Genomic DNA, 26,604 nt, shown 5'->3' with positions numbered 1-26,604 from the left:
TTTTGGACTTACCCTGAGTTTACTGGTGGAGGCTTTTGGAGGGCAAATAAGGATTTCCCGGAATTTGCAATGTAGAGAACAAAAAACAACGTTCATCAGTGGCACATTATAGGCATGTTTTAAGAAACTACCAGAACTTTTGTACGGACCTCTTTCTTGATCTTCTCTGGAAAGAGTTCTCCATTATAGATGCATATTCTCAAATCATGGTCTTAATGCGTTTGAGGGTGTCGTCAACATTAGGGGAGTCCATTTTTCTATTTTTAATTTTTTCAAATTATTCGGTATTTTCTACAAGTGTGGGTGACAGGCTCAGATTTCGCGGCTCACTATTTTTAATTGGTGTTAAAAGCTGGGAAGTTTTGGATTCATAGCTAAGATGAGGAAAGAACTGAGATTGTAAATTCCATCAAAAATCTAAATTTCACAATGAAAACTTTAAATTGACTGTATCTCCTAAACTATGCGTCGTAGAGAAAAATGGGCCTTATTTTGTGACTTCTTTCAAAAATTAAAAAACTGAGCACAAATCCATCAAAATGGGTGTTAAAAGCTGGGAAGTTTTTGATTCATAGCTAAGATGAGAAAGGAACTAAGATTGGAAATTCCATCAAAAATCTAAATTTCACAATGAAAACTTTAAATTGACTGTTTTTCAAACTATGCGTCGTAGAGGGAAATGGGCCTTATTTAGTGACTGCTTTCAAAAATTAAAAAATTTACCACAAATCCATCAATAATCGAAATTTAACCATGAGGACTTAAAATTGGCTTTATCTCCTAAACAATGCATCCTAGAGGAGAATTGGCCTTAATTCGGGCCACCCTCCAAAAATTAAAATGGTTAAAGCCACTCAGTGGCAGGCAGTGAAGGCCAGAGGACTGCTGTCAATAAACTTGGTTAACCCGAAATCTTTCGGGTCGACGCAGACCGAGTTAAGGGCGTGGGCTACGAACGCGTCATGTAACGCTGTGTGATACGAAACGGTCGGTAGGACGGCGAAAATACTATGGGGAGATCCGCATCGTGAGAAGACTAGGCAATTACTGAAAGGAAGTGAGAAGGAGGTCAGTATAGCTTTCGGTATCATAACATGACACATAGGACTGCCAAATCGGTGCGGCATGTGATTTCATATGTAGGCCATGTGGGGAAGATGATGAGACGTTGGAGCATTTCCTATGCCTGAATTTCGCGGCCAACAGATATCGGCACTTAGATGAGGACACACTACTAGACATAAACCAACTTAGGGGCGTGGTATGGAAAACAATTAAGGATTTTGTAAGTAGCACGGAATTCCTAACCTAGATTTTCTTTTTCGAGGTTAATTTTTTTTTGTGTGTTTAAAGCGCACAACAAGCCAATTATTGGCTTAGGAGTGTGTCTCTTTTCAACCTAATATAATCTAGCCTATGCTACTCGGAGTCGTATCTTTTCTACCCCTACGTCATCACTAAAGCTATGCTATTTTATAAAAATCTCTAAAGTTTTTGGCTAAGAGGGCACATTTAGTTCGACATGAGCCAATAGATTTCTACGCTTCAACATGAATTGTTTTTTCGACCATGATTAATTACTTTTCTGCTATGTACAATTAATTTATGGGATTAAAATCAAGTTTATAGATATTTTTTTTTGGCTTTGTTATTGGCAAAAGACATACGAAAAAATCTTTAATTGCCAAAGAAGATTGCCCACAATAAATTAGTCATTAAAAACGAAATCTCAAAAATGAACGACGAAGCAATGGTAGCCTGCTTCATTGAAGGTTGCAAACTGGCATTGTTAGTCTTAAAAAAAAAAAACTGTATCGATTATCATTAGCCATTTTAATACATTTTAGTTCCGATTAGAATTTAATGATTGCAAATATTAATGATTGTTTATGGCTAAGAAAAATTGTTTTGAACTTTCATTAATTTTTTGATTATATAAATTGTTTTATGAGCAATTCCTAACCAAATTGATGTCATAATATTTTTGGTATTTGTAGATTTGTTTTCTATGTTACCGCACATCATCAAATCTTTTGTTCATTTTGTTTTTATAATGTGCTTTATGCATTTTTAATTGCCCTTTTTCCTAACATTTGGCAACCAGTCGTGACAAAATGTCTTTGAATTTAGGTTTTATTTTGATGTGTAAGAAAAAGCCGCCATTAGTATTTCCTATATGCAAATGTTGCATTGCATTTGGAAAATGTGGGGTAATGTAAGAGGCAATTTATAAAAATGTGTAAGTGGTGAATGGCAAACGCTTAAAGGAGTTACAAAAAAATCGCACATTTCACTTAATCACGCTTTTAACGTTTACCTCTCACTTAAAACAAAAGACTTAAGACACATACATCTTGGCAATTATGTTGCTTAATGGAATCTCTATGGGAATTCAAAAATGATTTGTTAGCCTCATTAATTAGTCCAACATTATGAAAATGTTGGCGATTAAAATCGAATAATCGAAGGAATAAGTTTGAAAAACATGAAGTATTAAATAAAATAAATTATTGGGTTGCCCAAAAAGTAATTGCGGATTTTTCATATAGTCGGCGTTGACAAATTTGTTCACAGCTTGTGACTCTGTAATTGCATTCTTTCTTCTGTCAGTTATCAGCTGTTACTTTTAGCTTGCTTTAGAAAAAAAGTGTAAAAAAAGAATATTTGATTAAAGTTCATTCTAAGTTTTATTAAAAATGCATTTACTTTCTTTTAAAAAATCCGCAATTACTTTTTGGGCAACCCAATACTAATGTTAAAAATTTGGAATTTTATTTTAAATGTTTCTTGATTAAAATTTTTGCTATCATTTCATTACCTTTCATCACTATTGCGTGTGTAGTCAACCCTTTGTAAATTGGATGAGCATTCCATTAAGGTACAGGGGCAAACTTCTCACAACTCAATCAGTGCTGTCCGATTCAAGTTTAATCTCAATGTTAAGGGACTTCCTTTTTATAGCCGAATCTGAATGGCGTGCCGCAGTGCCACTCCTTTTTGGGGAGAAGTTTTAAATGGCATAGTACCTTACAAATATCGCCAGCATTAGGAGAGGACAACCACGACTGAAAATAGTTTTTTTCAGTTTCAGTTCAGTTCTCGCCAGGATTCAAACCCGGTCGTTCAGCGTCATAGGCGAGCATCGTAGCCTCTGCGCTACACTGGCCTCCATCTTAACCATTCCACCACTTATTTTATACCCTCTACTATAGGATGGGGGTATACTAATTTCTTCATTCCATTTGTAATACATCGAAATATTGACTTGAGACCCCACAAAGTCTTGACATTCAAATTCGATGAAGCCCTAAATAAAACTACACCCGAAGAAAAGCTAATACCAAACATGCCCATTTCAGTACCATACGGTATTGATAGTAAAGCAACACCGTATGGTGCAAAAACAATACCAGATGGTATGGCTGAAACATAAAAGGATTAGTACCGTTTGGTGCTAGCTGTAGTCCCGGACTGGTATTGGTTTTAATACCAATCCGTTATTGGTTTTAGCACCAGACCGTTATTGGTTTTGGTACCAAACCTTTATTGATTATTACACCCCTTCTGAACCAAAAAAAAACCATTAAAAATAATTTTAAGCTAATTTTATTGCGATTATTTATTTTAATATTTACAAAAAGTAATGTTACACCGTGACCAACCTCAATTCTTTGTATTCAGCAATTGATTCCATATTCTTCGATTCCCAGAAGTGGTTTTCATTCGAATATACCAACACAGCATCGTTTTCAACACAAGAGACTATCATGTTTTTGATGTAGAATGCCCTTAGAATTTGTACTATTGGTTGCCCAAAAAGTAATTGCGGATTTTTCATATAGTCGGCGTTGACAAATTTTTTCACAGCTTGTGACTCTGTAATTGCATTCTTTCTTCTGTCAGTTATCAGCTGTTACTTTTAGCTTGCTTTAGAAAAAAAGTGTAAAAAAGTATATTTGATTAAAGTTTATTCTAAGTTTTATTTAAAGTGCATTTACTTTCTTTTAAAAAATCCGCAATTACTTTTTGGGCAACCCAATATTTCCATTTTCACCACTTTCGAGTATTTGAACAGCTATTTACGCACTCAAATTCTATTAAAACATTTTATTTATTTACAAATATTTTAATAATTACGTCAATATTGTATGTACAAAGCTCAACAATACTTACAAATCTTTGCCAATGACGCGAACAAAATAATATCAGGCGGTATTAAAAAAGTACCCTCATTTTTCTATCAGTTTAGATGCTTGAAATTATGCTTGAATACTTCCTATTAGTGTATGTCGGTTCGGATTGTAAATGGGCTCCACCGGTCCATATTTTGATATAGCTGCCATATAAACCGATCCTGGAACTTGATTTTTTGAGCCTCTACAGGGAGCAATTCTTATCCGATTAGTCCGAAATTTAGGCATCAGGTGTTTTGTTATGACTTCCAAGAATTGTGCCAAGTATGGTCCAAATCGGTTCATAACCTGACATAGCTTCCTTATAAACCGATCTCCTGATAATACTTTTTGAGCCTCAAGAGGGCTCAATTTATATCCGATTTGTCTGAAATTTCGTACAACGACTTCTTCTATGACTTCGCCAAATATGGTCTGAATCAGTTCATAACCTGATATAGCTCCCATATAAACAGATCTTCCGATTGTACTTCTTGAGTCACTATAGGGCGCAATTCTTATCCGATTTGGCTGAAATATTACACAATCACTTCTTCTGTGGTCTCTAATAGCCAAACCAAATATGGCTCTAATATGTCCATAACTTGGTATAGCTCTAATGGCATAGCAATGCTTATCCATTATCTTTTGTTTGCCTATAGAGAGATATCGGATAAAAAACTTGACAAATGCGATCCATGGATGTGGGTATATAAGATTCGGACATCCCAAACTTAGCAAGCCTTTGCTAGTTTTACAAGAATCTCCGCCTGATACCCACTGCAGCGATCGGATAACCTCGATATGTTCTGTCTCAGTTCTTCAGAGGACACCCCAAAGCCCACATAGTCCTCTAATCTGATACCATCTTAATAACTATCTATTGACAAGAATATTTTGGCTCCAATCAGCTCAATCAGGTACAATGGTACACAGAAAAAAATTAAAATCGAATTCAATTTCAAATTTTTCAATTCTTTATTTTTTCAAAAACTTATTGAATTTTTTTCTAAAATATTCATTCTAAAATCTCTGACACCAAGTTTCGAGGTGTCTTCCACAACTTGATCTTTCCATCGGGCTTGTGGTCTTCCGGGTTTGCGTGTACCACCGTGTTTGCCTTCAAAAGACTTCTTTGCTGGAGCTTCTTCATCCATTCTGACAACATGACCTAGCCAACGCAGCCGTTGTATTTTGATGGGTGTAACTATGCTATCGTCGTCATACAGCTCATACAACTCGTGCTTCATACGTCGCTTATATTCTCCGTTAACGCAAACTGGTCCATATATTTTACGAAGAATCTTTCTCTCAAATACTCCAAGCACTGCCTCATCTGCTTTCACAAGTACCCATGCTTCAGAACCATATAACAGCACGGGTAGCATCAGTGTCTTGTATAGTGTCGAGAGATGGCCTTGTTTCTAAACTGCTTACTTAGTCTAAAGTAGCATCTGTTTGCCAATATTATTCTTCGCTTAATCTCAAAACTGGTGTCATTCGTTTCGGTTAATGCGGTGCCGAGGTAGATAAAGTTACTGACTGTCTCAAAGTTTTGGTTCCCAACTTTCTCCATTTTCTTTATCTGCTCGGTTGTGCAAGGCTTTTTGGGAGTTGAAACCATCCATTTCGTCGTATATCCATTTACTGTCAGACCCATTTTTACTGACTCTCTTTCGATTCTTTCAAAGGCTGCAGTTACTACTTCCGGTGACCGACCTATGATATCGATGTCGTCGGCATAAGCGAGTAGCATGTGTTCTCTTGTGATTAGTGTGATTAAATTGGTTTGTAAAAAAAAATGGATCTCCAAAAAATGGGAAAACTATTTCGGCAAAGCTTTAAAATCTTTCATATTCCTAATTTAAACTTAAACATTTTAAATAGCAGAACTGATTAAATTAAACTAAAAAAGGTTAAATATGTTATTTAGTGCAATCAATCGTTTTTCGAAATTTTCTTTCTAAATAATCCTCTAAACATTAAAAAACAAAAGACTTAAGAAACGAACTTTGATCAACATTTTTATAATAATGGGGTCGCCATGGTACCACTTTTCATGAGGTTCTTCAACAGAAGCAATCATGCCCAAAAACGGATGAATTTCTTCGAAAGGTATACATTATTCACTCTAAGATTACGTTAAGTTTTATTCAACTTATGTTTAATATAAAAAAATATGCTTCTTTAAAAGGCTACCTTCACCTCAAACCAAAAGACTTAAGAAACGAACTTGTATAAAAGTTTTTTTACATATATTTATTTATTTGTTCAAGAAGTTTAATTCCGTAGTAAATATAAGAAAAGCATTGGCAACCAAGGACTATCTATTCTTGTTGGCTTTGCTATTCACATGATTACCATCGCCAAATAGATGGCGCTGAATTTGTTGTAGGTGATGCTAGCTGTTGATTTCCATCACCCTGTCATCTTTTTGTCTATTTTTGAATTCAATCGAATTTCCGCTTTTGTCGGTCTATCTAGTGACACCGTTGCGCATGGGTGAGCATCTTCGTCAATGACACTGAACGCCTGGGTTCGAATTTTGGCATAAATTTCAGAAAATGTAAGACTTCAGTACAAAAACTTTGTTCTTATCGGCATGCCACTGGGGCTCGACTATAAAAATAAGGCTTCTTATCGTTGAACTAAAATGTCTATCAAACCCCAAAATGGCTTTCAAAATGCAGAAAACATGTTGCTTATATCACCATATTGACCGATTCGGCTAAAACATGGCACTGATGTAAGTCATAAGAGAAGTTTTAAATCAGATGAAAATTTAGGCTTCTAGTGGCTCAAGAAGACGAAAAAGATTCGGATCATACTTGCTGTGAATTTTGTAAGTTATAGTACAAGTATTTGTTCCAAATTTCTGCCAAATCGGATGAAAATTAAGGCTTCTGAGGGCTCAAGTAGTCAAATCCGGGGATCGGTTTATATGGGGGCTATATCAGTTTATAGACCGATTCAGATAATACTTGTCATGGATGTTGGAAGTCATAACACAAAACATTGTTCCAAATTTCTGCCAAATCGGATGAAAATTGAGGCTTATAGGGTCTCAAGAAGTCAAATCCGGGAATTGGTTTATATGGGGGCTATATCAGTTTATAGACCGATTCGGATCATACTTGACATGGATGTTGGAAGATATAACTCAAGTCTTTGTTCCAGATTTCAGCCAAATCTGATAAAAATTTAAAATCCAAATCTGATAAAAATTTAAATTCGACCGCTATCGTGATTTCGACAGACGAACGGACGGACGACATTGCTAGATCGACTCAGAATGTCGGAACGATCCAGATATATACTTTATGGGGACACAGATCAATATTTCATATGGCCACCGCGGGCGCGTTTGCATCTGTCAATACGTTGGACCCGATATTCGATAACTTGGCTACAGATTTTAGCCGAAATGATCACTATTTCCCGTTCAATGTTGGCTTTGAGCTGAGCTCTGAACGTCGTCGAATTGTTGGCATAGTAGACAAATCAAATCAAAACGTACGAACAAGATGACCAATCGACTGGGCCAATTCTTGTTATGACACGCTCATCAAATTTACTTTTCAATAAAGCGATTGTTATGTGTGGACCCGTCCTGTTGGGACCAGGTCCATTTCTTCCAATTCAAACCAAAAATAATCAGTGAGCATGGTGCGATAGCGTTGTCCATTCTCAGTAACGTGGCGATTGGCGTCGTCGATGAAGAAGTATGGCCCAATGACGCCGCCGGCATGCAAACCTCACCAAACAGCTATTTTTGTGGATGAAGTGTTGATTCGTGGACCACATATGGACATTCACCTGACCAATAACACATATTTTGGCTTATTGACGACCATATTATGCCTAAAATAAACTTCGTTATTGAAGATGATTTAGCTCTCAAAGTAGCGGTCACCGCATCCGAATTTCGGAGTAAATTTTTAAGATTTGCAGATGTTGTTCTATGAAAATGTTGAGTTTACTGAATAAATTGACAATAACAGTGCGTTCACAACAAAAATTCAAATTTGTCAAGTCCCTATTGGAGAACCCTTTACTTATATGTGTTTTTATATTAGCACTTTGAAACTGGAATATTCTTTTAAGTCAGCTAATTTTTTTTTAAGAAACAAGTTTTTAATGTTTATTACTAGAGTTAAATAAGCAAATCAGTCAGAAATACTTTCATATGAGAACCAATAGCTAACTATTGGGTTGCCCAAAAAGTAATTGCGGATTTTTCATATAGTCGGCGTTGACAAATTTTTTCACAGCTTGTGACTCTGTAATCGCATTCCTTCTTCTGTCAGTTATCAGCTGTTACTTTTAGCTTGCGTTATAGAAAAAGTGTAAAAAAATTATATTTGATTAAAGTTCATTCTAAATTTTATTAAAAATGCATTTACTTTCTTTTAAAAAATCCGCAATTACTTTTTGGGCAAACCAATATGTTGAATAACAAAAACAAAATTATTTTTATAACAGCTAAGAAATACATTTTAAGAAGTTAATGTGGGAAATTTTTAAATAAGGTTATCACTACCAACGAAAGACCTTAAAAGCATAAAAAAATAAATTTGTAGGAATAATTTTTTGTAAAACTTGTTTTAACTTGTTATATATTTTCTCTTAATTATTTCTATGTCTAACTTAAAAATTCCCTTTTTCTTTCAATTTCCAGGTACTGGTAGTTCGCCCGCCCAAATATCACAGCGCAGCATTAGTCCAAATAATTCAACGTCAACGAGTCAATTTAGTTTGCATCACAATAGTTCTGGCAGTATAGGTAGCTCAACACCCACATCACTACACCCACAGGTAAAGTCATTTCATAATACACTTTGGCATTCCCCCAAAATAACAAAATAATTGTTATTTCAAGTATGCAAAAATTTTGCCGAATTGAAACACCAACGTTTCAACTGTTATTTAAATAAAGTAATCTAAGATTTGGATTTTTTTTTAATTTTTTATTTTAGTCATCGGTATCCACATTTAAACAGTCACCAAATTTATTAAACGGTAACGGTTCATTATTGGATAACACAATGCCAGGTGGTATACCAACTCCAGGAACACCAAATTCAAAAGCTAAGGTAAAAAGCAAAACAAGCTTAAATTGACCGCATTTCATTAACAAGTATTGAATAATTTAATTTTTTTTTTCAATATTTAGGACAATTCACATTTTGTAAAAGTTGTCGTAGCTTTGTATCCCTTCAAGGCCATCGAAGGTGGAGATCTTTCGCTGGAAAAGGTAATTATACACTTAGTAACTAAAATATCTACCAAATACATATCGATCCCACTCCTCACAAAAGGTGCTGCGTCTGTTTGTAGCATAATTTGATTACACTAGAAAATAATGGACACAGATAAGCTTAGAAAAAAGGAAATTTTTCAAAAAAAATCCTATTTTTGGCCTCACCAAATCATATGCACTTCGATAAATATTATGAAAAATTTTAGTAGGAAAAACAAGTAAAAGCGTGCTAAGCTCAGCCGGGCCGAATCTTATATACCCTCCAACATGGATCGCATTTGTCGAGTTGTTTTCCCGGCATCTCTTCTTAGGCAAAAAAAGGATATAAGAAAAGATTTGCTCTGCTATTAGAGCGATATCAAGATATGGTTTGGACCACAAATAAATTATATGTTGGAGACCAGTGTAAAATGTCAGCCAATTCGAATAAGAATTGTGCCCTTTGGGGGCTAAAGAAGTAAAATAGAGAGATCGATTTATATGGGAGCTGTATCGGACTATAGATCGATTCAGGCCATAATAAACACGTATGTTGATGGTCATGAGAGAATCCGTCGTCCGTTCAGGCAAATCGGATAATAATTGTAACCTCTAGAGGCTCAAGAAGTTAAGATCCCAGATCGGTTTATATGGCAGTTATATCAGGTTATGAACCAATTTGAACCTTATTTGACACAGTTGTTGAAAGTAAGAATAAAATACGTCTTGCAAAATTTCCTCCAAATCGGATAAGAATTGCGCCCTCTAGAAGCTCAAGAAGTTAAGTCCCCAGATCTGTTTATATGACAGCTATATCAGGTTATGAATCGATTTGAACCATTCTAGGCACAGTTGTTGGATATCATAACAAAATACTACGTGCAAAATTTCATTCCAATCGGATAAGAATTGCGCACTCTAGAGACTCAAGAAGTCAAGACCCGAGATCGGTTTATATGACAGCTATATCAGGTTGTGGACCGATTTAAACCATACTTGGCACATTTATCGGATATCATAACAAAACACGTCGTGCAAAATTTCATTTCAATCGAATAAGAATTGCGCAATCTAGAGGCTCAAGAAGTCAGCTATATCAGGTTATGGACCGATTTGAACCATACTTGGCACAGTTGTTGGATATCATTACAAAACAAGTCGTGCAAAATTTCAGTCAAATCGGACAAGAATTGCACCCTCTAGAGACTCAAAAAGTCAAGACCCAAGATCGGTTTATATGCCAGCTATATCAAAACATGGACCGATATGGGCCATTTATAATACCAACCGACCTACACTAATAAGAAGTATTTGTGCAAAATTTCAAGCGGCTAGCTGTACTCCTTCGGAAGTTAGCGTGCTTTCGACAGACAGACGGACGGACAGACGGGCGGACAGACGGGCGGACAGACGGACGGACAGACGGACAGACAGACGGACGGACAGACGGACGGACGGACAGACAGATGGACGGACGGACGGACAGACGGACATGGCTAGATCGACATAAAATGACGCGACAATCAAGAATATATATACTTTATGGGGTGTCAGACGAATATTTCGAGGAGTAGATCCTATGGTGGAGGGTATAAAAAGTGAAAGTATTTTTTCTAATAAATTTTTATTAGAATTTTAACTTTACCAAAATATCCTGTCAATATTCAGGTCAGGGATAGAGAAGCACACACACCCAAAAAAAGAAAATTTTGCCCATTAACATTCCACTAAGCAACAGGGGCAATCTTTTCACATATCAATGAGTGCATTCAAATCTAGGCTCAATGATAAGACGCCTACTTCTAATAGCCGAGTCCGAACGGCGTGCGGCAGTGCGACACCGTTGAATGTTTTTTCTGATACACACACCCACCGTAGGAGGCCACCGTAGCGCAGAGGTTTGCATGTCCGTCTATGACGCTGAACGTCTGGGTTCGAATCCTGGCTAGACCATCAGAACAAAATTTTCAGCGGTGGTTTTCTCCTCCTAATGCTGGCAACATTTGTGAGGTACTATGCCATGTTAAACTTCCCTCCAAACAGGGTCGCAATGCGCCACGCCGTTCGGACTCGGCTATAAAAAGGAGGCCCCATATCATTGAGTTTAAACTTGAATCGGTCTGCACTCATTGATATGTGAGAAGTTTGTCCCTGTTCCTTATGGGATGTTTGCATTTTTACTCACACCCACTATTGCAAATTATAGTCTACATGCACAAGAGCATTATCCCATGGGCTTAAAACTAATTCGAACACATGTTAATGTGCCCATCTCTGTTTAAGATTCTTAATTTTTATTGACTACACATTGTAACTTAATGACTTTAGAAACTTGTTTCAAATTGGATTTTTTAAAAGTTTTTTTAAATTAAATTTTTATTTTGTCATTTAGAATGCCGAATATGAAGTCATCGATGATTCTCAAGAGCATTGGTGGAAAGTCAAAGATGCCATGGGCAATGTCGGCTATATTCCCAGCAATTACGTCAAACCCAAAGCACTTTTGGGTTTGGAACGTTATGAGTGAGTTATTTTTGTGATATTTGGTAAACCCCATTTTCCATGAATGTTGTTTTTGTTTTCCTATACAGGTGGTATGTTGGTGATATGTCTCGTCAACGTGCCGAATCTTTATTAAAACAAGGCGACAAAGAAGGCTGTTTTGTGGTGCGTAAATCATCAACAAAAGGTTTATACACACTATCGCTGCATACCAAAGTGTAAGTATTTGAAGGAACAAAAAAAACACAAACATATAGAATATATAATGTGATCATAAAACCAGCTTTTTCAAAAAAAAAAGGGTTTCGGAATATTCGAAAAATGAGATTTTTTATAAAATCGGTTTAAATACTTGAAATTTTTTTAAAACCCGGTTAAACCGGTTATATTTTGTAAATGTAAACCCTTTCAAAATTTTATAAATAAACCTTTAAATGAAGTTGCTTGAAGACTCTTAAGAGGTTGATAGAAACGTATACTAGAGCAAAGATCCCTAAAGATCGCCTGTCGCGGCAGCAGCATGCATATTGTAAAGGCAAATCCACTGAAACAGCCCTTCACGACCTAGTCGTTTGCATAAAGGCTTCTCTCGCTGTCAAGGACTATACAATGATAGAATTTCTTGACCTTGAAGGTGCTTTCAATAATATAAAACCGACGTCAATCATGAAGGAGTTGGAGTTTCCAGCACTATAAGAGACATACTTCATGAAGCTCTACATGAAACAGCGAAGTAGCTACCGAATTAGTTCTTTTCAGCAGGACATACAAGTTGCCCACAGTGGCACCTGTCTCCTTGGGAGGAGAGAATGTTCCATTTACAGAAATCGCAAAATACGTGGGTGTTTTGATGGACAGGAAATTGAACTATAAATCCAATATTTTGGAAAGGGCAAGAAAGGCAACTCTTGCCCAATGATTGTCCACGAATATAGTTGCAGTTAGTTCGTATGGAGCATCCGCTATCCGCAACATATTGGCGGGCCCCTTAACTCTCAGCTAAGCTTCTCCTGATGATGATGACGGTGACTATATGTTCATCGAAGCCCAAAATTCCAGTCTGTTTGATTCTCATAGTTATCCCGTGCCTGGTAAGATTTTTGTTCCACAGTGCCATAGACGCGCTCGTTACCCATCCCCTTAACTCAAACTGCGTCATCCTGACAGACTTCACATTTATCAAATGAATTAATGATAGTACTCTGACGCTTACAGCCATATCGTCAGACCTCTCATATCCCCTAACTACGCTATATCCCGACACCCAAATGGTGCGGATCGTGCCATCCACAAAGAAGACCTAAATCTCCCTACAACGTCCGTGACCTTTCCGTATTGGCTGTTAAGACTGTACCACGTCACACATTTTATTATAGTCCGGATTTTCGCTTACAGAACTGTTTTATGGTCAGCAGCCAGCAACGGAACTCAGTCTCTGGGTTCTTAATGAAGACGCCCGTACCTGTTCTATCTACCAAATGGTGATAGCAGGGTTTCTTCAATCCATGAGTGTGCCACTGGCTACAGTGTCTGGCACTCGTCCTCAAATGTCGTCTCAGGTGTCCGATCAGAAACTTCCAATTCATTTAATTCTCCATATCGCCTCGACTATTCCACGATGGGGTGACCTGCCTCTTATATCCACTCTCTCATCGACTTAAGTCTGATAGCCGCGGTGGCTGCCTCTGCCTCGCAATCTGTATGTAAATGGTTCGGAATTCTAGAACTATCTCAGGTGCCCTAGTGGGCGTGGTTCTCATACCAAGTCTTTGACCTTGCCAGATATCGAAATTGTTCTGTTGAGGAAGCGTTGTGCTCGAATCGACCCTCTTGCTTTTTCCTCGTAAACAAGTACATTTCAGTATTCTCTGAGTTTACATTCATACCCCTAGGTCTACCCCAGTCGTATGCCATCTCTAAGACACTCTCGGCCACAATCCCATGGCAGTCGGTTGTAGTAGGTACCGAATTGACCCGATGGAGTCCTTCATCGGCAAGGGCTGACATCTCAGTGTAGAACACACTGCTACAACAACAACAACAACCCTTTCGAGCCTTCTGCATAACCGATTCGAACTCATCCCCTAAACATATCATAACCCTTCTTAGCCAGGAGGTTTATTGTGGTCATCCATAGGTGTGGCGTTAAAATACCCCCTTCTAGCGTGCCCTGTGCCACTTTGTCCCTCATAAATACTTATGCCAAGAGAACCTCAAACTTATCTTTTATCCGCATATAGCAAATGGACGCCCATTAACCCTTTCGGCGTTTCTGCATAGCTGATTTGATCTCCTAACACTTAGCAAACGGGTTCAAATCCGTCTTCAGTAATGATCCGTAGATTTTATCTACATTTTTATAGAAAAGTTTTTAATAATTATTTTTTTTTATTTGTTTATATTTATTTATTCTTTTATTTTCTTTTTACTTACAGTCCCCAATCTCATGTCAAGCACTACCACATCAAACAGAACGCTCGTGGCGAGTACTATTTAAGTGAGAAACACTGCTGCGAAACCATTCCCGATCTAATCAATTATCATCGACACAATTCCGGCGGTTTGGCTTGCCGCCTTAAATCCTCGCCATGCGATCGTCCAGTTCCACCAACAGCCGGCTTATCACACGGTGAGAATACAGCATATACAGCTTCAATATTCAAAGTCTGAATTTTATTGATTTTTATTTGTTTTCCCCCAGATAAATGGGAAATTCATCCCATGGAATTAATGCTGATGGAAGAACTTGGCTCCGGACAATTCGGTGTGGTGCGTCGTGGAAAATGGCGCGGCTCTATTGATACGGCAGTGAAAATGATGAAAGAGGGTACCATGTCCGAAGATGATTTCATTGAGGAGGCAAAAGTCATGACCAAATTGCAACATCCAAATTTGGTGCAATTATATGGTGTATGCTCGAAACATCGTCCTATTTACATAGTCACTGAATACATGAAACATGGATCCTTGTTGAATTATCTCAGACGCCATGAGACGACGTTGATTGGTAACATGGGTTTACTGCTCGACATGTGTATACAGGTAAGATTCAAATTATTGGCATTTGTTTTGGATATTAACCAACTTTTGTGTTTCGTTTTAGGTTTCCAAAGGCATGGCCTATTTGGAACGCCACAATTACATTCATCGCGATTTGGCCGCTCGTAATTGCTTGGTTGGCTCCGAGAATGTGGTTAAGGTAGCTGATTTTGGTTTAGCACGTTATGTGTTGGACGATCAGTACACAAGCTCTGGTGGTACCAAATTTCCTATTAAATGGGCCCCACCAGAGGTTTTGAATTATACTCGTTTCTCCTCAAAGAGTGATGTCTGGGCTTATGGTGTGTTTGTTCTTTCCAACATTCATTTGTAGATGAAATTCATATCTTGTTCTTAATTGCAGGAGTCCTTATGTGGGAAGTATTCACTTGCGGCAAAATGCCTTATGGCCGTCTAAAGAATACTGAAGTTGTTGAGCGTGTCCAACGTGGTATTATTTTAGAAAAACCAAAGTCCTGTGCTAAGGAAATTTATGATGTAAGTAATTTTATTCGAAACCTTTTTTTTGTTTCAGTTGAATATTTGTTTACCTATTTTAATGTTCGAAAAGAGAAATCTTATTGGCACAGAAAATATCAGACATAATAAGTAAAAGCGTGCTAAGTTCGACCGCGCCAAATATTATAAACCCTCCACCATAGATCACATTTGTCCAGTTCTTTTCCCGATATCTCTTATTAGGCAAACAAAGGATAAAAGAAAAGAATTGCTATAATATTGGAAATATTGGGTTGCCCAAAAAATAATTGCGGATTTTTCATATAGTTGGCGTTGACAAATTTTTTCACAGCTTGTGACTCTGTAATTGCATTCTTTCTTCTGTCAGTTATCAGCTGTTACTTTTAGCTTGCTTTAGAAAAAAAGTGTAAAAAAAGTATATTTGATTAAAGTTCATTCTAAGTTTTATTAAAAATGCATTTACTTTCTTTTAAAAAATCCGCAATTACTTTTTGGGCAATCCAATATATCAAGTTATGGTCCATTTCGGACCATAAAAGTGAAATAGAGAGATCGGTTTATATGGGAGCTGTATCGGGTTATAGACCGATTCGGAAAATATTTAATACGTATGTTGAAGGCCATTAGAGAAGCCGTTGTACAAAATTTCAGCCAAATCAGATAATAATTACGTCCTCTGGAGGCTCAAGAAGTCCCAGATTGGTTTATATGGCAGCTATATCAGGTTATGGATCGATTTGAACCATATTTGGGACAGTTATTAAAAGTCATAACAAAACACGTCATGCGAATTTTCAGCCAAATCTTGCGCCCTCTAGTGGTTCAAGAAGTCAATAATCAAGATCGGTTTATATGGCAGCTATGTCAAGTGATGGACCGGTTTAGACTATACTTGTAACCGTTGTTGGAAGTCATACCAAAACACGTCGTGCAAGGTTTCAGCCAAAACGGATAGGAATTGCACTGTCTAGACGCTCAAGAAGTCAAGACCCCAGATAGGTTTATATGACAGCTATACCCGGTAATGGGCCTATTTCAACCACACTCAGCTCAGTTGTTGGAAGTCATAATAAAAAACCTTATGCAAAATTTCAGCCAAATCGGATAAGAACTGTTCCTTCTCGAGGCTCAAGAAGTCAAGATCCTAGATCGATTTATATGGCAGCTATATCAAAACATGGACCGATATAGCCCATTTACAAATCCAACCGACCTACACGAATAAGAAGTATTTGTGCAAAATTTCAGGCGGCTAGCTTTAGCAACAGACAGACGGACGGACGATCAAGAATATATATACCTTATGGGGTCTTTGACGAATATTTGGAGGTGTTTCAAACAGTATGACGAAATTAGTATTCCCCCTTCCTATGGTGGAGGATATAAAAATTAGGATATACTAAATAGCGAGTTCCCAGGCAATATCAGTATCATTATGGACGTACTTTATTCGGTTGTTATTATAAGGTCGCCTTTTATGTAAGGCAATTGTGATACAACATGTTTCCGGATCGCATTCCCATTACTTCTTATCTCTAGATGGGGGTTCCAGCTCGCTGCGTTGGAAGTTTGGATAATTCCTCTAATGGCAGCCTAGGAGAAATTGTTTAGTTAAAAGTTGTCAATAATCCTTAACCTATGGGATCTGGGCCTCTTTGTGTAAATGGTCAATGCTTGTCATCTGGTGCGAGGAGGCGGACGAGTATGTAAGGAGCGCATCTTGCAAAGCAAGCAGACGTGTGGCCGGTCTTGCACATGTGTCCTTTGTCGAACTACTGAACATAGTACAGGAGATGCCTAGTTCAGGGACGGTGATAAGGTGGGAGTCTGTGGATGATTGTCAGTACTCTCTGCCCAGCTGTTGAACTGAAGAGGGCGAGGGATAAGGGGTTCGATAAGGGGTTGCTGAGTACGATTACACACATTGCAGCGCGTATGGGAGTCCCACGTGAAAGATGTCTTGATGAGGATGATCAGCAGACGATCGAGCACATGCTCTGTTCATACCCTGGTCTACAGCAGCTTAAGCTTTCCATCCTAAGGAGGGGGTTCTTCTCCGATCTTGGCTGAATTGCATATGTGTCTCTGGGGGGTCTCTTCAGATACTTGGATAAGATGAGTTTATTTCGACGAGGTACGGAATGAGATCTGTCTTACGTTGTCTTGGCACTTGGCGAGTGTATACTTGAGTAAGTGTGGACGTACGCTCCGAGGAAGCACTTGCATTGGGGCGTGATGGATGGGCGCTTATCCTGCATCTCCTGTATTTTTTATATCTTTTCACCCTCTGTCTCCCCTTTGGACAGAGCGGGGAGCAGTGTGTTTCATCATCATGATTTTTCATTCAACTTAAACCTAGCACCCAAAACGTATTCCCAAAATTAGATACCTGATTCGTTTTCTACTCTCAAATACCTTTTATTTGAATCCCATATTGTCATGATTGAAAAGGCAAGTTTGCCCATAAAAATTCCATAAGGAACAGGGCCAAACTCCTCACATATCAATGAGTAATGTCCGATTCAAGTTTAAGCTCAATGATAAGGGGCCTCCTTTTTGTAGCCGAGTGCGAACGGCGTGCCGCAGAGTAACACCTCTTTGGGGAGAAGTTTTTACTTGGCAAAGTACCTCACAAATGCCCCAAGCATTAGGAGGGCATAACCATCGCTAAATAATTTTTTTTATGTTCTCGTCAGGATACGAACAACTGAATGAAATAAACATTTTTTTTGCTCCAATAAGCAGGTTAAGTTCGAAGGTGGAATATAGCGGACAATATCTTGAAATAGCCCTCATATAGACCGATCAGCCGATTTAAGGTCTTAGGCCAATAAAAGCCACATTTATTATGCGATTTTGCTGAAATATGGGAAAGTGAGTTGTGTAAGGCCTTTCTGAATCTTTTTTCAATTTGGCCCAGATCGGTTTAGATTTAGATATAGCTGTCATATACACCGATCTCTCGATTTAAGGTCTTGGGCCCATAAAAGGCGCATTTATAGTCCGATTTTGTCAAAATTTTGGACACGTATGTTGTGTTAGGCTCTTTGACATACTTCTTCAATTTGGCCCAGATAGGTCCAGATTTGGATATAGCTGCCATATGGACCGATCTCTTGATTTAAGGTCTGGGGTCCACAAAAGCCACATTTGTTATCTGATTTTGCTGAAATTTGCGACAGAGAGTTGTGTTAGGCCCTTCGACATCATTCTTCAATTTGGCTCATATCGGTCCAGATTTGGATATAGCTGTCATATAGTCCGATCTCTCGATTTAAGGTCTTGGGCCCATAAAAGGCGCATTTATAGTCCGATTATCGAAAATTTTGGACAGTCAGTTGTATTAGGCTCTTCGACATACTTCTTCAATTTGGCCCAGATAGGTCCAGATTTGGATATAGCTGCCATATAGACCGATCTCTCGATTTAAGGTCTTGGGTGCATAAAAGGCGAATTTATTATTCGATGTTACTGAAATTTGGGACACTGAGTTGCGTTAGATCCTTCGATATCCTTCTTTAATTTGGCCCCGATCGGTCCAGATTTGGATATAGCTGTCGTATTGACCGATCTCTCGATTTAAGGTTTTGGGCCCATTAAAGGCGTATTTATTGTCCGATTCGCCGTAATTTGGGACAGTGAGTAGTGTTAGCCTTTTCGACATCCGTGTCATATATGGTTCAGATCGGTCTATATATGGATATAGCTGCCATATAGACCGATCTCTCTTTTTAAGGTCTTTGGCCCCTAAAAGGCGCATTTATTTTCCGATTTCGCCGAAATTTGACACAGTGAGTAATGTTAGGTCATTCAACATCCTTCTTCAATTTGGCCCCGATCGGTTCTGATTTGGATATAGCTGCCATATAGACTGATCTCTCGATTTATTGCCCTTTTTCGCCGAAATTGAATACAGCGACTAATGTAGCCTTTTCGACATCCTTGTCGTATATGGTTCAGATCGGTCTATATTTGGATATAGCTGCCATATAGACCGATCTCTCGATTTAAGGTCCTGGGGCCATAAAAGGCGCATTTATTATCAGATTGTGTTGAAATTTAGGACAGTGAGTTGTGTTAGGCCCATCGACATCTTCCTTCAATTTGGCCCCGATCGGTTCAGATTTGGATATAAAGGGTGATTTTTTTGAGGTTAGGATTTTCATGCATTAGTATTTGACAGATCACGTGGGATTTCAGACATGGTGTCAAAGAGAAAGATGCTCAGTATGCTTTGACATTTCATCATGAATAGACTTACTAACGAGCAACGCTTGCAAATCATTGAATTTTATTACCAAAATCAGTGTTCGGTTCGAAATGTGTTCATTCACCGTTCAGCGATGAGGCTCATTTCTGGTTGAATGGCTACGTAAATAAGCAAAATTGCCGTATTTGGAGTGAAGAGCAACCAGAAGCCGTTCAAGAACTGCCCATGCATCCCGAAAAATGCACTGTTTGGTGTGGTTTGTACGCTGGTGGAATCATTGGACCGTATTTTTTCAAAGATGCTGTTGGACGCAACGTTACGGTGAATGAACACATTTCGAACCGAACACTGATTTTGGTAATAAAATTCAATGATTTGCAAGCGTTGCTCGTTAGTAAGTCTATTCATGATGAAATGTCAAAGCATACTGAGCATCTTTCTCTTTGACACCATGTCTGAAATCCCACGTGATCTGTCAAATACTAATGCATGAAAATCCTAACCTCAAAAAAATCACCCTTTAGCTGCCATATAGACCGATCTCTCCATTTTAAGTCTTAGCCCCATAAAAGGCGCATTTATAATACAATTTCGCTTAAATTTGACACAGTGACTTATGTTAGGCTTGTCGACATCCGTGTCGTATATGGATCAGATCGGTCTATATTTCGATATAGCATCCAAAAATACCAATACTTTGTTCTACAAAATTGAACAATGACTTGTACTTATTAGACCACTCAATCTCCGTGCAGTATTTGGTACAAATCGGACCTTATTTCGATATATCTGCTATGGGGGCATAAAGTATGCATTCTTCACCGGATTATAAAGAAAGGTGGTTCACATTTGTACCCGAGGTGGTGGGTATCCAACGCCTTTTTACTTGTTTTTTTTTTATTAATTTTTGTAATCTTTCGTTTGTTTCTGATATATATTCCTCTTTCTTTTCAGGTTATGAAAAAATGTTGGTCTCACGGTCCCGAGGAGCGTCCTTCATTCCGGGTTCTCAAAGAACAATTAGCCCTTGTGGCACAAACACTTACCGACTAAACTTCATGATGCTCTCCAGCAGCCCACCCTCACTATTTTCTCACATATAAATATACATTAATGCTTGAACTTTATCTCTCACCTAAAAACTCAACACTTAATATAAGAGCTGGCAACAGAACTCTTATATAGAGAACTCATTATAAGATTATCTTAAAAAAAAAAAGATAAAAGAGAAAAGATAAATTTAAATCATGACCATATTTATCTCATTACATTACGATTATTGATAGATAACAAATGAAGGAAAAAAAAAACACAACTTATATATATAAAAGAATATATATATGATATTTATAAAATGCCAATTTAAGAAAGATAAGAAAAAGCACTGATGAAAGTAAAATTTAGTAATAATTCTTTAAAAACAAAACAACAACTAATCCAAAAATGAGAAAATGGTTTATATATGATTTGATGAAAACCTTTATGGAAAATAAAACTACTATGTATGTAAGTTAGCTGAAAACATTAAATATATATAAATACATATATATATAGATGAGCGCTAGGGTCATCATCAGCATATAGAGACAAAACTCCAAGAACAGATCTATAAACAAAGTTTATTATGTTAAGAAAACAAAATATATAGTGAATATTATTTTGCGATATTTGAAAAAAAAAAAGAAAACAAAATTCTGTGTTGTGGATATAAGGAAATTCTATAAAAGAAAAATATTTCAAATTCTACAGTCAGTTTATACATATATCGTACTTTAGAGATTTAAACTTAACTTGAAAAAAGACCCTTAAATAAATACTACAAAAACAAACACTCGAAAGTTAAAAACATAACAAAAGAAAACTTTAAAGATCAATCAGTATGTATATTATATGATTAAGTGTGATGAAAAACTGATAAAATTAATTTACTTTACCATTACTATTATTATTGAATATTTTTGTCCTAGTAATTAGAGAGACTTTTTGATAAAGAACAAAAACAAAAGAGAAATACATTCGTAATTAGATTTTTATACAAAATAGAACGCAACAGCTAAGTACGAAAGGAAAAATGTATAAAAATTTAGTTTGTAATATTAATTTGCCAATGTTTTTTTTTATACAAGCGAACTGCAAATACATGTGCTTTTAATAAAAATAAAAAAATTATATATACATACATAAATTATTGTAATAGTAATTAAAACAGAACAACAACAAAAATTGAAACAAAAAAAAAAAAAACATGCAACATAATGAAGAAATATAATCACCCAGGTTAAAAAAGAATTTTTTCGTAGGGCGCTCCTTTGATTATTGTTTTTCTTATTTAGATTTAGGTATCGAATCCTGGCGAGACCATTAGCAAAAATTTTCAACGGTGGTTTTCCCCTCCTAATGCTGGCAACATTTGTGAGGTACTTTGCCATGTAAAAACTTCTCCCCAAAGAGGTGTCGCTCTGCGGCACGCCGTTCGGACTCGGCTAAGAAAAGGAGGTCCCCTAGCATTGAGCTTAAAATTGAATCGGACAGCACTCACTGATTTGTGAGAAGTTTGCTCTTGTTCCTTAGTGGAATGTTCATGGGAAAAATTAGCAATTTTTTGAACTAGCCATATCTGTCCGTCTATCAGTTAAAATCACTTCACAGACCAGAGCTTAATGATGGCCTAAATCTTGATATAGCACCCTTTATACCGATCTCCTAATAAGAATTCCTGAGGTAATAAAAGTTATATTTTTGCCCCGGTTTCAATAAAAAACTGTGCTGAGTATGAATAAAGAGATATCCTGATTTAACGTCTTGAGCCAATAAATGTGCATTTACCACACACTTTCACCGTTACGGTGAGTATACATTCTGAATATGGACCAGATTTGACCATATTTGTATGAGCTGCCATATAGCCCTATTTTCCGATTGAAGACATTGAACGCATAAAAGCCGTACTTCTTACTCAGAATTTACGAAATTTGGAAGAGGTATCATGAGAGGCCACCGTAGCGCAGAGTTTGGCATGTCCGCATATGACGCTGAACGCCTGGGTTCGAATCCTGGAGGGTACATTCGAAAATTTTTCAGCGGCGGTTATCCCTTCCTCATGCTGGCGACATTTGTGAGGTTCTTTACCATGGAGAAACTTCTCCGCAAAGATTGACCCGATGGAGTTCTTCATCGGCAAGGGCTGCAGCCTCAGCGTACAACCAACAACAACAACAAAGTCAACATGGGGAAAACCCACGTTTTTTTCAAATTTAAGATTATTTATTTCATTTTTAAAGTTTTTATGTCTTCAATTATTAAACGGAAAATTAAAAAATGTTTTTAAATCTATGTAAAGACCAATCGGATCTATCTGCCGGTTTAGAATTTGCTTTATAGGCACACATGTTCTTGTTGTTGCCACATTTGCATGTGGAGGTTGCGATCCTAGTCAAGCTATTATAGGCGAGCAAGCTCGTTCCGGTCTATACAACAGACCGCCGCGGGCGGTCGTTTAGAGGCAGGCGCCAATATCTCGCCATGTCATATTGACCATTACAGGCACTAAGTATGTAAGCAATAGCCGATGCCATCCGGTCACTCATTGAGACTCTCCGCTCAATACCGCTGATTGTCCGCGACTTCAGTTGCAGCTACTCCGTATGGTGCATTTCACTATCCGCAACCTGTGGACGCGCCCGGTAGCTCCAGCTGTGCTTCTCGTTATAACGAAGAACACAACACAGATTGCAGCTCAAAATTCCAACCTGTGTGTTGCTTATTGTTATTCCGTGCCGGCAGGCGGACATGTTAACACTCTGCGCTACGGTAGCCTCCATTGGGCATTAACTTGTGTCGGACAGCACTCATTGATATGTGAGAAGTTTACCCCTGTTCCTTAATGGAATTTTCATGGGCAAATTTGCGTTTTGAGTTTTTAGATCACTCAGCAACACCGGGTATGGTCCGAATCCGGCCTATTTAGTTCGATTTCCATTAAGGTGCATTTTTTGTCGTCTTCATATGAACATCTTATTTTACAGCATTACTTTAGTGAGGAGATACTCATAACAATTTTCGCCAAAATTCGAACCCAGGTTCAGGGTCATAGGCGAAAATGTAAACCTGTGCGCTCCGGTGGTCTGTCACTTTTTAAAAGACGGAGACAGACAGCACGTATGTCACTGATGAAAGCAATTTTCATTCCAACGGAGTATATCTATGCCCCTTACAAAACTTGATGTCTCATTTCTCTGCTTGCTTCGGCTTCAAATGCCACTCATCTTAGTGGTGTTCATTTGCAAACAACACCCGATGTCCGTCGACCAAATTGAAAATCACATCCACTGAACTATTACTAAAGTGTTCGACCATCTCTCATTCTATTGTATATGTGCGTGTGTTTCTACCTTACTTTGTTTTTATGTGGCATGCGATACAGACAATTGCTTTGGCCAAAGTGGCTTATGAGTGGAAAATTTTGGGTCTCATGCTGTTCTCAGTGGTGTTCAATTACGGACATCGTGCCGTCGACCAAATTGAAAATATCATCAACTGAAAGATTACTAAAACGTTCGCGCATCTATCTCTTACTCTATTGTATATGTGAGTGTGTTTCTAGCCAACTTTGTTTTTATGTGGCATGCGATACACACAACTGCTTTGGCCAAAGTGGCTTTTGAGTGCCAAGTTTTGGGTCTCATGCAGTTCTCTGGTCTAAACCAGCTTAACTTTGACTTGGAAATTTTTGTAACCCCTTCCCGATTTCATAATGTTTTTACTATCTCTAAAAGTCCCTTTCAGGAGAAAAACAATTTTTATAGTTTTTTTGCCACTGAAAATTTTGTCAATTAATAATTTTGACAATTTTTTTTTAATTTTAAAAAAATTTCTTCATTGTAACGCTGGTTTACACTGTATCTATCAGGATTTTAAAATACTAGATATCAATCTTTTTTAAAAATTGTTGTAATGTTAAAAATTTCTAAATCTTCTTCTCAATATTTAAAAAACTTATTATTATTTATATCACTATCACAAAAAAATCTATAATATTTGCAAAAAACTACCTGAGTGAAACTTTGTGTTGCATAATCGTATACAACTCCTAAAACATGTTGTAAGCAAATTAGTTATAAACAAGAACATTGCTTTCGGCTGCTCTGCTTTTTTACAAATCTGCTTCAAATTAAAGAAATACTACGTGTTTCCTTTGTTGTTTAACATTTTCGGTTTTGATTTTATTGTTTAAAAGTTGCTTAAAACTCGCAAGCGTTTTATTTCCTAAATTTTAAGTATTTTTTTTCATATACATTATAACATACAATATTGATATATATAATTTGTGATTTATATTTAATTATTTTGCTCTTTGCTAGTTTTTAAGATAAAATCTAAGCAAAAGGAGCAGCAAGAAAACAAGAGTTTTGTTCAGTTTTTCTGCACAAATACTCGAATAATTTGTGTGTGTTTATTATTATTTAAACATTTTTTATTATTATAAATTTTAATTTTTAATTATGAAATCATATCAAATGTGAATTATTGTTTGTTTATTTAATTGAATTCTTTTTTTTTTTTAATTATTTCATAAACACTCCAAAAGAAAAATTATTCTAATATTTAACCAACTACCATCACTTGCATTTTATTGTATTCTCATTTGTTTATCGTAAATAGAGAAGCGAAAAGCGGGAATTATTATTGATTTTTATTATTGATTGCTCTACAAAAAAAAACACAAGTTTGAGTGTTTGGATTTTTTTTTGAAATTAGGTTTTTATTCTTATTTTATTAATTTTGTGTACATTTTAAGCTGTATTAATTAATTTTTTTATTAAAGAAATTGATCATATTTTTTAGAAATATAAAAAACATAATAATTAATTAATAATATAATTATTATATTTTGTATATGATAAATTTGAATAAAAACAAAAACATGAAAATTTTGTAAAATTTTTTCGGTTTTTTTTTGTTTATATTTATAAACTACTTTGTTTACAGTTTTGAAATTTTCTGTAATTTTTTCAATTCACCACCATCACCATCATAGGTACTAATTAGGTAACTGCGTTTGTAAGTTAAAAAAAATAAATCCATCCACTTTAAAAATCCATCTACTTATATTAAAGAAGAAAGACGGATTCAATCTTGGTATGATAAGTTTTCTCATTTATTTAAATTTACTGTGAAAACCACCTACTTTTTATAGCCACCACCATATGATGGGGGTATACTAATCTAGGCATCCCGTTTGTAACACTTTGAAATATTCGTCTAAGACCCCAAAAAGTATATCATCACCAAAAATGCAAAACAATGTATCATCAAAAAATGCAATCTGAGTTTATGATTGAACTCGATTCGCTACATCACGTTACATATGTGTTCAAAATGTTAGACTTCTACTATCAAAAATAACCAAGTTATAACCAAGACAATTTTTTCTCGCGGAGTACACTATCTGTCAAAGAGTTTTGGTTGTGTGTGTGTGTGTATTATAGTTAAGAACCATACACACAAACGACGAAAAATAACTCAAAATTAGAGTTACAATAATCTCTGATTTTGATAGATAGTGCACTCGATTTTTTGTTGTTGGCCTACTGCTCCTACCTGTCAAATTTGTCTTGGTTATAACCAAAATTCAAAATAACATAACATCAAGGGCATCATTTTCTAAAACAAAATAAGGTAACATCACTCGTATCATTTTTTTTGTGGTTTGTTTTTGTCTTAAACATTGTTGGTTTTTATTATACATAAATTAGAAAGAGAAATAAAAATAAGGCTCACTCTAATTGGTAAAAAAAAAACATAAGGCAAAAAAAAAAAATAATTTTTATTAATGACGTTTATAATCGAATTTTAAACTTTTTTTAGTCCCTATTTAGTCACTCATTGGTATATATCGCCAAGTGGCACTTTTTCTCCCGTATTGAGACACTAATAAGTGTAAAAAATTATATCGCCTGAGA

The 26,604-nt window shown here is 36.6% G+C and overlaps 1 protein-coding gene across 4 annotated transcripts in view; it reads left to right on the top strand.

Moving 5' to 3' along the window:
- The window catches only part of LOC106085990 (tyrosine-protein kinase Btk29A), a 491,172-nt gene extending 465,709 nt beyond the window's left edge, over positions 1–25,463 (top strand). For all 4 annotated transcript variants that reach the window (XM_013250481.2, XM_059364170.1, XM_013250482.2 and 1 more), the window contains 10 exons: positions 8,851–8,987; positions 9,149–9,265; positions 9,346–9,426; positions 11,804–11,934; positions 12,003–12,131; positions 14,349–14,542; positions 14,615–14,955; positions 15,017–15,254; positions 15,317–15,450; positions 20,597–25,463. In XM_013250481.2, coding sequence (XP_013105935.2) covers positions 8,851–8,987; positions 9,149–9,265; positions 9,346–9,426; positions 11,804–11,934; positions 12,003–12,131; positions 14,349–14,542; positions 14,615–14,955; positions 15,017–15,254; positions 15,317–15,450; positions 20,597–20,695 — 1,601 coding nt within the window. In that variant the 3' untranslated portion in view covers positions 20,696–25,463. The remainder of the gene's footprint in view (positions 1–8,850; positions 8,988–9,148; positions 9,266–9,345; positions 9,427–11,803; positions 11,935–12,002; positions 12,132–14,348; positions 14,543–14,614; positions 14,956–15,016; positions 15,255–15,316; positions 15,451–20,596) is intronic.
- Positions 25,464–26,604: the final 1,141 nt, after the last annotated feature.

This window comes from Stomoxys calcitrans, chromosome 3 (genome assembly GCF_963082655.1).
Source record: "Stomoxys calcitrans chromosome 3, idStoCalc2.1, whole genome shotgun sequence".
Lineage (NCBI taxonomy): Eukaryota > Metazoa > Arthropoda > Insecta > Diptera > Muscidae > Stomoxys > Stomoxys calcitrans.
Note: the sequence above shows the minus strand (reverse complement) of the source record. Positions and strands in the feature narration are given on the sequence as shown.